Below are 15,126 nucleotides of genomic sequence, written 5' to 3'. Positions count from 1 at the left end.
ACTCACGCTCGACAACACTCATCCAACTCCCCTCGGTGTGTCTGACAGGCACCGACCAGATGCTACGCCAGAAGTCAGTCATGGCAGTAGCATCCGGCGGCCGCGTGTCGGACGCACGAGGGTTGGTTTCCTCCCACTTCCGGTACACCTTCCTTTGGTCACTCTGAAAAAGACGATTCTGCTGGAATCGATCCACACGCTCTCTGTAGCGGCGAATACGGTTTGCCCATGCATAGACTTTCTGCTTTAGAAAGTCGATGCGCTCCGTGACATTGGCCATGTATTCGCGGGGCCTGATATTCGTCCCCGCGAACGCCTGGTTCACAAAGCGCATTACTCGAGGGCGATTGTTGCCCTCCCTGAAGCAGATCAGCTTTGCAATGAGAGTCCTAAACGAGCTGATACGACGCTCGATCCGCGCTTGCCATGCAGGGACACCTCCGACGGTCCTAGGTGCACGTTCAGCGTCCGGAAACTTGACTCGAGCAACACGGCACGCCGCGATGGCTCCGCAGTACATGATCGAGTGCGTATCATCTAAATCTTTACTAGTCCGTATGTATGGCTCTAGTAAAGCGTTTAGGGCTCCCACTAGCGCTAGATTGCGTCTATTCATAGGCAAACGTGGTAATCGTGGCCTAGAATTGGTTGTGGCGCGATACTGCGTAATCGCCTCTTCCAAAGTCCTCCTCAGTTGCTCATTAACAGGTATACTCACGCTCTGACTCGCAACGTCCCCCTCGTCGGTACTGAAATCAGCCGGCGGTGCCCCCGGTGCCAGGTCGGGTGCGGGCACCGGATCCGGCGACGTGGCAGGCAGATTCCGCACCGAGGTGGAGGCCGTGCGAGCAGAGAGAGCCTCCTGGCGAAGCCGATCAAGTGTCGCGTCATCCAACCGCTTTAGCCGTTGAATGACGCGCACCTGATCCGATAATCGCTGCTCCGACACGATGATGGTGGGTTCAAGAGCCTGAAACAGAGGCAGTATTCTTGAACGATACGCGGATAGTTTTGTTCCCCCCTCTGTAGCCCCATAGTACGCTCGCATGACGTTCTCGTTTATAGATGGAGTCCATTTCATGCGGCGCACTGCACCACCGGCAGCGGGAGCCTTGGGCGGGGCAGGATGTCCCGCAGGCCCCAAGCGTGCCGGCAGCGGTCGCCTTCCTCGTCGCGCTGGTGGTGGTGGTGGCGAGGGCGACGGCCCGCGCTCGTCACTGCTCGACTCGCTGCTGTTCGCGTCAGGCGCAGTAGCGTACTCGTCGCCTGACGACGAATGCGAGGAGCTGGACGACGCGGGCGGGGGTGGTGGTCGTGCGCTTTGTTGTGCCGCTTTCGTACGCGATCTTGTTATCATTGTCACTATTTTGAATATTCACATCGCCGTTTGACAGTTTACGTAATCCGTGTATTTAGCACTATGATCTTGGGAACACATGTTGGATGTTAGGTATATGTAATTTCAAAAGGGTAAAAATACACAAAAACTGTTTCCAAAAGTAAAAACGGCGATAAAAATACTAAAAAGTTAAATAAAATAGTGATTTTTTTCCATTGACGCGTATTATTATTATTATTATCTCCTTGGATTTCACGGGCCTATAAATCCCGGTCTTTTGATAGGCTTGCATGGGGATATAGATCCAACACGTAGAGGCCTCTTGGAGAGCTTTAATGTCATGTAGAACGCCTGCTGGAACCCGTTCACGGGCGCAACAATAGACACCAATGAACCGGTCGCAACAGGCATTGGGACTATTGTAGTAAAGTGAACAGTATAACGGTCTATGGATTGAAGTTTGGGAGGACAATGAGACTGGGTTATTGCAAAGACGTCCGGACACCTGCCATAACAATGTTTTCACTAGTTATCGAGGCAGGCGGTGACTCGCCGCCCACTAGATGGGCCCCTGAAAATGCCGTCGTGAAGACGACCAGGAGCAACACCGGTGTGAGCGGCTCAGGGGTGTCGAGAGGTGTACGCCGCTTTCTACCCAGTGGCTGATAACAGCCACTGTGCCAACTCGCGTCTTATGCAAGTTTTCACTTCCACCCCTGGAGCATTTAGCTCTAACGACTCCTCTCTGGACGGCCAATGAAGGCAAGCCAGAGCTGAGAGTCCTGCGGGTCCCCTTGGGGTCCACTCCGACCGACGAAGACACGCCGGAGACGGAGACCCTGACCGACTCTCGGGAGTACTCGGGTCCGTGGGGTCGTTACTCCCCAACAGCTCGCCACAAGCTGCCCTGCGGTTTTATTATTATTATTATTTGTATGTCTTTCCATATCTCGGGACCATGGGGTCCCGGACCTTTGGGAGGCATGCGTGGGGCCGAAGCCAACAGCGCAGAGGCCCTTTTAGACAAAATTGATGTTATGTAATACACCAGCTAGAACCCATTCACGGGCACAAATAGATACCCGTAAATCGGTCCCAGCTGGTGTAGGGGCTATTGTAAATAAAGTGGAGAAGAGGGCCAGTTATTATGCTGTTGAACTTTGGCTGGTCAAAACATTGGGCTATTGTAAAGATATTCGGACACCTGCCATAACAATGCTTAAACACGTTATCGAGGCAGGCGGTGACTTGCCGCTGACTAGATGGGCCCCTGAAACTGCCGTCGTGAAGACGACCAGGAGCAACACCGGTGTGAGCGGCTCAGGGGTGTCGAGAGGTGTACGCCGCTTTCTACCCAGTGGCTGATAGCAGCCACTGTGCCAACTCGCGTCTTATGCATCTTTCACTTCCACCCCCGGAGCATATAGCTCTAACGATTCCTCTCTGGACGGCCAATGAAGGCAAGCCAGAGCTGAGAGTCCTGCGGGTCCCCTTGGGGTCCACTCCGACCGAAGAAGACACGCCGGAGACGGAGACCCTGACCGACTCTCGGGAACACTCGGGTCCGTGGGGTCGTTACTTCCCAACAGCTCGCCACAAGCTGCCCTGCGGGCTTATTATTATTATTATTATTATTTACCTATATCTAAAAATTACAGGTAACACAAAACTATATAACTGACAGTACCAGATGTTACGAGTATGAGTACGAGAATGAGATACGATAACGATAAGTTCTGGTTTAGATAAGTTCTTATTTAGATATCGTTTGTATGTCGCATAATTGACAGAAGCAGCTCGATTCGGGCATCCAATGTCACTTTGACGTTAGAAATATCGTAGATAAATCTTATTGGGATCACAGCGGAATCGAAATAAACGTCAATTTTGACATGTCGTTTAGTTATCGATCTTTTAAAGATCTTTCCAAAATCTAAAACGTGTCTTAATCATTCTTCGAATCGGGCCGTTAGGTAACTATAGGAATACCTAACGACCCGTTCAGTCAATCAGTACTAACTGATTACCTAATTATCTTCTGAAACTTAAACTCAATTGCTAGTTAAGGTAAATTACAATTTGGAAAAACCAAGATAAATATTACCTAAGTACCTTCATAGGTACCTATCTACTTTGTGAATTTTTTACAATGACTATTTCTTAATAAATCAAACGTGAATGGTTCCGTCATGGACTCACAACTTATTGCACAAAGAAAAACGCAACCAGAATAATTATATTTAATATCTCAACATTACAATTACCATAAATAGATGCGCAGATTGGTATTGGAGCGAACGATGGGCGTCTCTGCTTGGAGGCCAACGAGCCAATTGCGATAATTACTCCCGCGACACCTCCGCGCCATGCGTGACGTGGAACGCGGGTAATTCTACAACGGCCTATATGCTCACACGCCTGACAATCAATATGTAGTCGTATTTCACTCATTATAAAGTTGAATATGGCTTGTCATCAGAAGTGCTAAAGAGCACCTTTTGCAACTCGAACGTTTGCCTTCGTGTTTTGTCTAGCGCAGCATAGAATCGAGAAATGCATACAGTTTAAAGTAACTCGAGTAAATTCAAATTGATACGTACTTATAGCCTTTTAAATTAGCAAAAGTAGGGAGTGACTGCGAGTGCGTGCGATCGGCTGTGAAACAGGTTTCACTTACAAGACCACTTCTGGTTTACGATATCACTGGGGACCGGATTAGGCGACGATAACGCTCTTGATGGGAAACACTGTGCTCAACCAACTTGTTAAATTGGTTCACAGTCATTAAATCTACAGGGGGTGCCGTAACTTGGGGCCATGATCAGGTAAACATCGATATAAAACCAACTTTATTTATAAGAGTTTTACAATATCGCTTTCGAAAGGACTGTTTGCACATTCATTTTTTATGACTTAATTCACCGATTGACCGAAGTGTGGTGCAGGAAGGTAGATATTTATATTTGAGTTGATAATGATTTTTCATACATATATGGGAATGTTATTAAACTCAATACTAATATCTATATAATCTACTGGATTCTGTATAAAAATAAAGTAATTTTTATATGGAATCTTTAGAGTAAATAATAAACACGTATCCAGTTAATAGTCGGTTGAAAAATGTGAACAAGTTGTTATGAACAGAGGGCGAACAATTGTTCAGCGAGTGCTTTTATTTTCCATGTTTTTGTTCTTATCTTTGTGGTCGGCAGAGACATTATCGTCATTTGTTGAAATGTATTTAAAATAATTGGTCAGCGCGGTGAGCAGTGTGCCCTTGCGTTGCCTACCAACCTCACGCGATCTCGTGGGCAGTTTGGCGTAAATGCTCACATATTTGCTGTAAACGTTCGAATATTTAGTAAAAAATGTCCGCTTTTTGTTGGTTTACAGTTATGTTTTTAATGTAGGCTATATCTGACAGGTGTCGTAACTTTCGTGTACCTATCAGATAATCATTGTACTTAAGTTTCATAACGACATGTTTTTAAACTCGTTATAATAATATATAGCAAAATAAAGGAACCAGTATCGATTAAACAAAATAAACTTGAGTGTAAGTAAGCTTGACGTGACACATTTATTTTCCAAACTGTAGCATTTGATCATGTTATTGTGTTGTCGTCGCTTTTATTGTATGCACCAACTTGGCGTATACACCATTTTATACAACGACCCATTATTTTGACCATTGAATATAGCACCTAAAAATAATATAATAAAACACAAAACAACACGGCCATGTGCGTTTAACTGTCGTCCTTCGGGTAGTGATTCCGGGCGAGAATTTTCTGCATTTTGTGAGCAGTATATTAATTGTAGTATTGCGATCTGTGCAAAGAATGCAATTTTCTAAAAAAAACTACTAGAAAATAATCATTGCATCTACAAGTCAGGTCGCGCTCACGCTTGGCAGTGGCCGTGATGTAGTTATGATTGATTCCATTATATCGGACGACGGTTTCGGTGTATCAAAGCGTGTTGACCGGGCGGACCACCTGCTGCTGCTTAGCCGTAAACTCTTATTGAATAAAGAAGATGTATAGAATAGAAGTGATATTAAACATTTGATAATTTTATTCTTATTATTGTAATACTTAAGTACTTACCTTGATTACAGTAATTATTATCATCCTTGTGCAGTAAATATCCATGTTTCAAAGTTTCTTTAAAATTTTAGCTGTCTCTCTTTTCAGCTGTTGTGTTGACAGCAGAAAGTAGATTAAAAAAAAAACGTATTTATCCATAAAAAAACATTAAAGGTAACATTCAGGTAGCAACTGTAGCAATGTTAATGCTGTAGAGTTGACAGCAGCGACGTCACTGTCAATATCCTTGATAAAATTAGTGATGGATTAAACGTTCTAATCGTGACAGGATGAATAAGGCATGGAGACCAACGCGATTGATCTAGGAATATGACAGTGGCATCGCCTGAGTTTACGCAGCAGTAATGCCGTTTCAGTTGCCGACCGGATGTGAAATTTCAAGTTAATCCTCTATATAGTTTGGTTAAATCCGTTATCTAATCTGGCCTTAATCTTATGGAATAATCTGCTTTATTAAAAAAAATAAGGTCCGATAATATTTCACTTTTAGTTTTTACAACAAATTACTTCAAGCACTACAATCTGCTTAAAATCGATTAGAAGAAAACTATTGGCACCAAAGCCTATCTTATATAGTCATAAGTCTATGGTTGAATACTTTTAAAATAAGATCGAAATAGAATTTCAATCAAATTTATATCATAATGGCCTGACGTACAATGCGGGCTTTTGATAACAGCGCGTGCCTAGCCATGTTTATGAAACGAGCCAAAATTGATTAATTTCTTAACCGTAGTGTCACGGTAGCCACAAAAATATTTTTTAGATCACATCTCCGTAACGAGTGCGGATCAATGGGAATTATAAATACTTAACTAAGAAAAATATTAAAAGATAAAAAAAACCTATTTTTATTTAATTGTCGTGCAGAGGTCCAATTTAACACCAAACTAATATTTATAAATGCCAATAGATAATAGGATTCTGTTAAAAACGGGGCATCCACTTAAGACAGGCGCGCTCGATGAGCGGTTATTAAAACAGATCGGCTCATCGCAACCGTCTAAATTTTAATAAGTTGCCCACTACCGCCTTTGTTAACCATGACGAGGCAGTTTTGGACAATGGCTTGCGCAACTTATCGACTAAATAAATCGATATCGGTTTACGAGGCGTTACGGGGCTCTAGCTACTGACCGCGGTTTGATTAATTGCATTCTTGGGAATAGGCCAGCGGCCAAGGGGCTCGATTCCCGAATCTAACGTTGGCGCCGATTAATTAGCGAATCGATGACGAGACTTTTACGACTCACATGCCGAGGATCTTTTTGAGGGTGTATAAAAAGGTTTTGTTTTTTATTTAACGACTAATTTTATTTTCATATCGAGTTTTTCAAATAAAACAACAAATCTGGTATAAATATGTTTAAACAAAATCAATTAAAATAAGCCCAGAATCTCAGACCTCCTCTTGGTGTATCTAATGGGATGGAGGACTTTTTCATGCGCTTTTTGACATTTACTAACAAGTCTTGCTTCGTTCGCTTCTATTGTGCGGCCTAAACATGAAATCGATGGCCTCACAGCTTCCAATAAATCGATACATTTATTGATTTGTTACAGCTTTAAATTGGTTCCCAGCAGTGCACCGGACCACGTGGTTCTTGCTCTTGGTTTTTGGGACTTTTCAACGCGCTTTATTTTAATTTCTTTCAATTTATAATGAAATAAGGCTTTATCTGACCGACCTGGCCTAGTGGGTAGTAACCCTGCCTATAAAGCCTATGGTCCTGGGTTCGTATTAGTAGTAGTAGTAAGCTCTTTATTATACAAAAATACATATTAAAAGTAACATACAATTAGTAAGAAGTACAAAGGCGAACTTTTCCCTTTGAGGGATGTCTTTCAGTTAACCTTTGGGTAGATGAGAGGAGAAAGTGAAAAGATGGTCACAAATGCAGCAAAATGTACAACAAGGTACCAGAAAGACAAAGGATATTTATTTATGTCATCTTCAAAAATACCTTAATAACTGGTATACGAAATACCGACAAGATATATTAACCTTTAAGACGATATAATGAACGTCCGCTTCCCCATACAAACGTAGTTCCCAATTTCCTTCCTGGATTGTGGTAAAAATAATTTATAATCAGTTTTTTGATTATTATAAGAGTTAGGAGCGAACGAATTCCATACAAAATTTTCAAAGACTTAGAACACTTTAAAAATCTAAAACGTCATTCATACGAAGGGTCATAGCTATAGTTAATTAATATACATCAAATTGCGTAAGAATATTTTCTGCGAGTGTATTGTCCAGAGAGGAAAATGGAGTCTGCGTTAGTATGGAGAAGCGTTAGTCCACTATCCTCTTACCCAAAAGTCTCTCAAATAATATTTAATAAATAACACTTAAAAGGTAGCTCGCACCAGTTGTGCCCACTTGCGCTCTGTACAGTCTTAGTCATTAGTAAAACTGCTATTTATTAGACGCCGTAACGCTATCTAGTCATTGCTAATTGAAATTTGTAGGAAAGCGGGTGTAGGCGTTTAGCGCAACGGTTGCTGCAACCGGCCCCCTGCTGGCGTGGACACCTTTTTACTTGGGCCACGCCGCGGGTGCCGCTTGATTGCCTCCGATCTCATCGTTTTATGCTCCCCATAAAGCCAACAATAATTCATTTAGACGACGTGACGCCACTCACTCGTTAACTGGTGTTGTTCGACGCGGACGTGATTCCAGGGCGGTCAGACAGTTCCGCCTTGGAAAATATCAGTCGCGCATTTCAAATCTCTCACAGTTAATTATTCGATACATTTCTAATCGAATCACTTAAAACCGTAAAGAAAGCACCCATTAATCGAGCGCTACCATCAATACATAAAATCAAAATTTAATGATCTTGAATAGCCAGTTTAGCGTGTTACAATATAATCAACTCGATGACCGTGGAAGATGCTCGTAAGTATTCATTTGATTTCACGACTCATCACAAGAAAACTAATAAAAAGTCAAATTCACTGTGCTTTAAAGAGATTTGAGGCTAATTAACTTGATCGGGTTAAGCCGTCCACATTTTTCTATTTCTTTAATTTAGTTGGAAGAACAGTCTCTATTTAAAAACCGGTCTAAGTAAAACAAACAAACAAATTCATTCCAAACCATTAGGCACGAGATCTGACTGTTAATGTCTCAATTTAGAAACGGGCGTAAATCTTTAAAGGCGTGACAATTACTGTTACTTTCCGGCAATACAAATAAAAAGGCTTTCCGTCAATTATCGATAAATTAACCCGATTAAACACTCCACGGCCGACGGCGCCGGAGCGTCTTATCTCGGGACATGTCACGCTTTTAGGCAGGTAACACTACGCCGCAGAAACATTTACATTTTTAAACAAATTTTCTGTTTAAATAAAATAATTTTAGACAGTGTACTTACCTACTAAATCCAAGGTGAAAAACTTTAAAATATGTGAACACATACCATCGCGTCATCTAATCATTCCCGCCGATATTGATATTTATTAGGACCTATCTCTATAATAAGTGTAAAGCCAATAATGTGTACGAACATTATCATGTTATTAGATCTGATACTTACAAAAAGTTAACGTTGTAAGAATTTAAACGCTGAACATAACTAGCTCCTTCTATTGAAAATAACTAAACCTTTTAATAGAAGCGGAGCCCATTGTGACTAATCATGATTAAACGACTTTAGACAAATTGCATGACCGTGACTGGGCATGTAGGCAACAGGGCTCGAGCTCAAATCATTAAAAGAACAATTATAGATATCGCATTCATTCCCACCTGCAACCGTTGACTACGTTAATGATCTCGATCTAAACAAATACCAAATCTGACCACTCGCCGATCATTCTATAACCGATTGCCATTTACAATTTAATATAACATTGCCAATCATGTTTAATTTACACTGACAAGATTTGGAACATATTTTTTATTTCAATTGATTACGAGTACCTATAGTCAGAATCTTATTGATAAACTGTGCGAGCTGATTACGGTAACATCCAATTTAGTACTGTTCTTGATCAAACTCATGCAGGTTTTTTGTGAGTTAAAAGAAAACTAAATCGAACTAGATTAAAAGAGGCGACGCGTCGCTGAGCTCTCACAAAACCTTAACGGATTTTCAACGGTTCGTTTTCTTTTTACTAAACGCTTCTCCCAACATAATTAAAGATCTCGGTTGGTAAGTGATGACTGGTCACCATTAGATGTATTCTCAGCCATATCAAGTTTTTGACGTCTGAGGGCGGCGGGCTGACGCCGCGCTGCCTCGCCGCGCCGATTACGGACCAAACAAATTGTGTGGAGGGCACCTCTTTGTGCTTTAGACGTGTTAACAATAAGAGAAGCCCCGCAACTGATCATTACTATTATACCTCCTATGCAAGGCTTTGTATTTTGAGTAAATTATAACAGCTCGCTTGTATCATCTACGTCCGCCAGCTCTCAGACAGCACGTCATTACCAACAGTGACAGCATTAAATCGATTTGTTTCATCGCGTTGTTATAGACCACCAATCATTATATTAATATTGTTCATATCTAGAAGCTATTATTTTTCTATTTATTCTCACTGACAAGCGTTTGACAAGGCGGATCATTTTCAGTTACCGATAGATACATAATTTGCTTTAACTAGCGTTGTCTAGAAAACGTTTCACCTGTGACATGTTAAGAGCGTCCATTAAGCAATTATTTACAATTATTCTTCGTGGACGTAATTGTTCAAAGTATGGATAATTTATGACTGCAATAATGAGTAAGCGGAAAAGTTTAACTTCAAGGAAACAATTAGGAACACCAAACAAATTGCGTGCACATATGTTATGTTACTAACGCCTGAAATTACCATTTGACATTATTCGATGAATGATCGTTAATCGCAATCAACACAATAATCATAATAACATCATCATTTACATTCATATACTCACGTCATTAAATTTACGTATGTTTTTCATAACGTAATGGCAACGTTTAACATATAGATGCTTGCAGGAACATTAAACGGTGGGTACCTACCGGAACCAAAATGAAGTTGTTTAGTAAGTTATTTTAATGTATTATAAATGGAATAGTTGACACTCTTACCGGTGTACTGAAATAAAATATAAACCTAAAGGTTTCCAATAATTGTAATAAATTACGCCAGCAAAACTACTGGACGCAATTGCTCAGTAGCTGAACAACGAATTCTACGACAATTATTGTCGGCCAGGCTATGATTAAATTATGGCACTTATTCGAAGTGTTTCCTGAAAATGACATGGGATGGCTCTCGCAAGGTTGCGCGCGCACGCGATCCGAGCACGCATTAAACTCTATAATGGCCAACCATTCCGCAGTACTAGTCAGGAACAACGTAAGCGTACTTGGCGTATAACATACTTACGGCGTTTTATGTTGGCGTGGCTGACCGTTTTAAACGCGACCAATGACGCATCGGTTTTAACGCTCCCAGTCACTCTTTGAGCACAAATTGTAATTAACAATGCGCTCCTTCCAACCTGACGTCGTTCAAACCTGGCACGAAGACGCCGATGGCGGTGTTGAATTATAGCAATACTTTTTCATCTTACGTATATCTTTAGCGCTAAATGTATGTTTATAAAATAGTGTATGTTATTGTATGGTTTGCCTACATAAAACTATTTATATATGTGATGGCAATTATGGCGCATTGTCGTAACAGTCGATATTAAAATAAGAATATTAATTACTGTTTATGATTGTAGTGTGAAAAAGTCTTAAATTAGTTGTTATGGACGTATCAATTATTACTCGTACATTAATACTCTCAATTATTTTACGTTTCTGTCCTAAGGGATTTGATGTATTCATTTCCGTTTTGTTAATTTCCGCTTTCAGACTGTTTGACAGACGTACAAAACTCAATTGGTTTACAATATAGATGCAATATTTAAGTATGTTTATGACTGACAGTTGAAGACTTGTTCATTAGTAGATAGAGTTTGCAGAAAGAGAACAGTCGTAGAATTTCACAACTCTTCTTTTTCCGCACAGACTATACCACCTTTACTGATGAGAATCAAAGACTGAAAACATAGTTATTAATTAATTCGTACCATGATATGGCTGAATAGCATGATATAAATTGTTAATTATTTCAACGTAAAAGACCACTTAAAGTTCGAACTTGTAAGTAGTCATGAAATATTTTGTGGCCAATTCTTATTATTATTAATGAATTTACAATTTTCATTATTTTCACAGGCGTATGCACCAACGCAACTGCTCCAAGCGTGTCCTCGATCAACAGGATACTGAGGAACCGGGCCGCGGAGCGTGCGGCGGCGGAGTTCGCTCGGGCCGCCGGCTACGGGTTGTACGCCGCGCCGCCGCCCTACGGCGCCTTCCCCTGGGCCGGCGGCGGCGGCGTGTGGCCCCCGGGCTCGTTGCCGCTCCCGCCCGGCGTGCCGCCGCCTTCAGGGGTACCGCATCCTGATATGCAACAGGGCTTCTTAACTTCTTCCGGGCGAGGACTAATAGGTAAAAAAAAAAAAGGAAGAGCTTTTCGATGAATATAAGTACATATTCGTATTTCTGTTAATTTTTGTGACAATACTCAACATTCTTATCTTTCTCGTAGATGTCGATGGCGATGACTCCGGTTCGCTTGACGGAGAACAACCAAAGTTTAGAAGAAATCGCACCACCTTTAGTCCAGACCAGCTTGAAGAACTAGAAAAAGAATTCGAGAAATCTCATTACCCGTGCGTCTCAACGAGGGAACGCCTCGCTTCCAAGACTTCATTATCGGAGGCGCGAGTTCAGGTAACAAGACCACCACTTGTAAGCCACAAATTAATAAATTCCTCAATCATAAACCAAGCAGCCAATTAATAATTTATACTCATAATGTCGAGCTAAAGATATCTTAATCAAATCACAGCTATCATTTTACATCAATTTACATTCATGAATATTTGTTAAATCAGTGAGAACAGAATACTAATCATGTTTATTTACCGTTACTGACAGGTTTGGTTTTCCAACAGACGAGCCAAGTGGAGACGCCACCAGCGCATGAATCTCCTCAAGCGCGGTGGCGGCTCGCCCGCACACCGCCTGCCCCACTCCCCGTCCCCCTCCCGCTCCCGTTCGCGTTCTTTGTCCCCCGCGCGCGCCCCTTATCACACGCCCCAGATGGGCGGCGAGAATAGTGCGTTCAAGTCACTCTCCCATCAAGATACGGCTCTGAAGGCTCTGTCTCACCAGGCTCAGTTCGATAGCAACGCACTGAAAGCGCTGTCGCAGCATACGTACGACAGCGGTGCATTCAAACCGCACCCTGGGCTAGAGAATAGCGCGTTCAAAGCGCTCGTCCCACATTCAGCGGCGGCTGCGTTGCTGGCGGCACAGTCGATACACCTAGCTCGCGGATACGAGTCGCACTCGGACACGGACGAGGAGATCAATGTGCACGACGAGAGTGAAGATGAGGCTGAGAGACACATCAGTAGGGCGCGGTCGCGCTCGCGGAGCCCCGCGCGGCCGCGCCCGCAGCCGCCCAGCGATTTGCCTCTGCAACTCACCAAGCACGACCGTTGACGGCTCATATTTATTCAGTATTACAAGGTTCAGTCTGAAATTATTGACAATTAAGCTTTATACCTAAGCAACGGCACTGATTAACAGAAAAAATTAAATGATAAAAATTTAACGTCTTATAACACTTTTAAAGATTTGGATGTGACCTGTTCTTATGGTTTTTATCATTCTTTGTAAATGTACATTCCATGTTAAGTTGTAAATATTTGTTTTAGGTAGCCAATTAAGCTCGAAAGTAATTATTACTTAGTTATATTATATACAAGTGAATGACTGTGCACAAAAAGTAGATCTTTAAACACGATAGGAATGTTGACATTCTGCTATTTTAAAGCCATCAGATTTTTATGAATACTTACCAAAGCAGCTATTTGGATTGTAAAGGCACGGTTTTAGGCAAACCAAAGTTCCTAATATATTCCTACTCGAAATGATCGATGTATCGTAACTTGTATTGTTATTAAAAATGTACTTTTAATACGTTGTCTGTTGAATTGTAGTTGTAACCGAACCCGATTCGAACTTTAAGAAACGTCAAATAATTCCTAAAGATACAATATGGATTGGATATATCAGTGTCAAAAGTGATGTTTTTGTTTGAAGAAACATCACTTTTTATACTAACATATCTAATCCATATCGTATCTGTAGCAAATGATAGATATATTTCAAAGTTCGAATGGGGCCGATAAATGCCAGCGACATACTAGGTTATTTTATTTGCGCAATAGCTGGATCGCTTCCGTTTTCAAAAGATGCGGCACAAATATTTGAGCAAATACGGCCAAGTATGTTTGCGGCCAAAGTAAAATGTACCTATGTTGTTTTGTAAATACTGTAATAATTTCGGGCACTATATGTAAATTATTTATTTCTTAGATAATTAATATTTGTACAGTATGAGAAGTAGCAAATTACATACTTACGTACCTACCTATTACGATAAATCGAATAAAAAAGTTGAAGTATATTGCTTTTTATTCGTATGACTTTCCTGTACGCGAAACAATGTTCCAGAGATTTGGAATGCTTACGCAGAGCTGAAACCAACGCATAGAGGCTATGTTTCCACAATTTAATGAAGTGTAAGTATACTGAGCGAATGCCGCTCTTGCCCGTTTCATGGGACGCACGTAGATGAAGCACCTGCCAGGGGATAATGATTATTAAGAATGAATGGTATCTAAAATTTACTAGGCTACAGAGTGAAAACGATGGACGAAGGAAAATATTGGAATAAAAAACTAGGTAGCAATTAACCCTAACAAGATGGGCCCCACGCAAAGGAGCAACTTCGGCGTAGAGAGGTGTCACTGGACGTTAAGCATACAGGGTTCGTTTTGAACCGTTAGCCATATTTGAATACGTCATTATAGATCAGCATAGAGCAGCCAACGATCCACGTAGCTACCCTTGAAAACGTAGCTCTCGCAACTCCGTTGTGAACGACCAGTTAAGGCAAGGCAGAGGACCCTATCCCACCCATCCTGTTGGGTGATTGAAGCTCCCCCAAGGAGTATCTTCGTTGACAGATTGTACTGGTATAATTTTCATCTAAATCGGTTCAGTGGTTATTGATTCCTCATACAAACTTCGATCCCCATTTCAACCCCTCAAGAAATGATTTCTGGGATAAAAACTATCTTTTGTCCTTCCCCGGGACTCAACCTATCTCTATAGGTACCAAATTTCAATAATTCGGTTCAAGCGTGAAGCATGATTTTTTATTTTATATGTTTTACTTCGGAACAGTGCCAATATCATACCGTAAAAGAATTTGTAATCCCAGATTTATACGAAAACGACACCAAACTTGGCCTAGTAGCTTAACTCATATGGGTATCAAGATAAAGTTTAGAGCACCCAAATAAATTTTGTATCAAAAATTTTGGTAGCTGGCTCCACTGCATACCTTTACATTTCTTGGGTCTTAAGGACAAATCCTGCCAAAAGAAATCTTTGGTTCATGAAACGCCGTATACATCCCTGAGTACCTACCCGTATGACAACAATCTCACAAAAATATTAAGACTTTAAGAGGATAGGCCAGGGCCGCTTCTTCATACAAACTTATTACTGGCTATTTTCCTGTAGATACTGACATTATGGAAGCCGATCA

The 15,126-nt window shown here is 41.4% G+C and overlaps 1 protein-coding gene across 2 annotated transcripts in view; it reads left to right on the top strand.

Annotated features, from left to right (window-relative positions):
• LOC133517444 (paired box protein Pax-6-like) overlaps nucleotides 1–13,975 on the top strand; it is a 58,494-nt gene extending 44,519 nt beyond the window's left edge. Inside the window, exons 4-6 of one of the 2 annotated variants that reach the window (XM_061850770.1) lie at nucleotides 11,670–11,945; nucleotides 12,046–12,230; nucleotides 12,438–13,975. In XM_061850770.1, coding sequence (XP_061706754.1) covers nucleotides 11,670–11,945; nucleotides 12,046–12,230; nucleotides 12,438–13,007 — 1,031 coding nt within the window. In that variant the 3' untranslated portion in view covers nucleotides 13,008–13,975. The remainder of the gene's footprint in view (nucleotides 1–11,669; nucleotides 11,946–12,045; nucleotides 12,231–12,437) is intronic. The other variant, XM_061850771.1, reaches the window with a different exon arrangement.
• The last annotated feature ends 1,151 nt before the right edge of the window (nucleotides 13,976–15,126 follow it).

The sequence above is a fragment of the Cydia pomonella genome, chromosome 4 (assembly GCF_033807575.1).
Source record: "Cydia pomonella isolate Wapato2018A chromosome 4, ilCydPomo1, whole genome shotgun sequence".
NCBI classification, from domain to species: domain Eukaryota; kingdom Metazoa; phylum Arthropoda; class Insecta; order Lepidoptera; family Tortricidae; genus Cydia; species Cydia pomonella.
The sequence above is the reverse complement of the archived record's forward strand: the minus strand, read 5'-3'. Positions and strand labels throughout refer to the sequence as shown.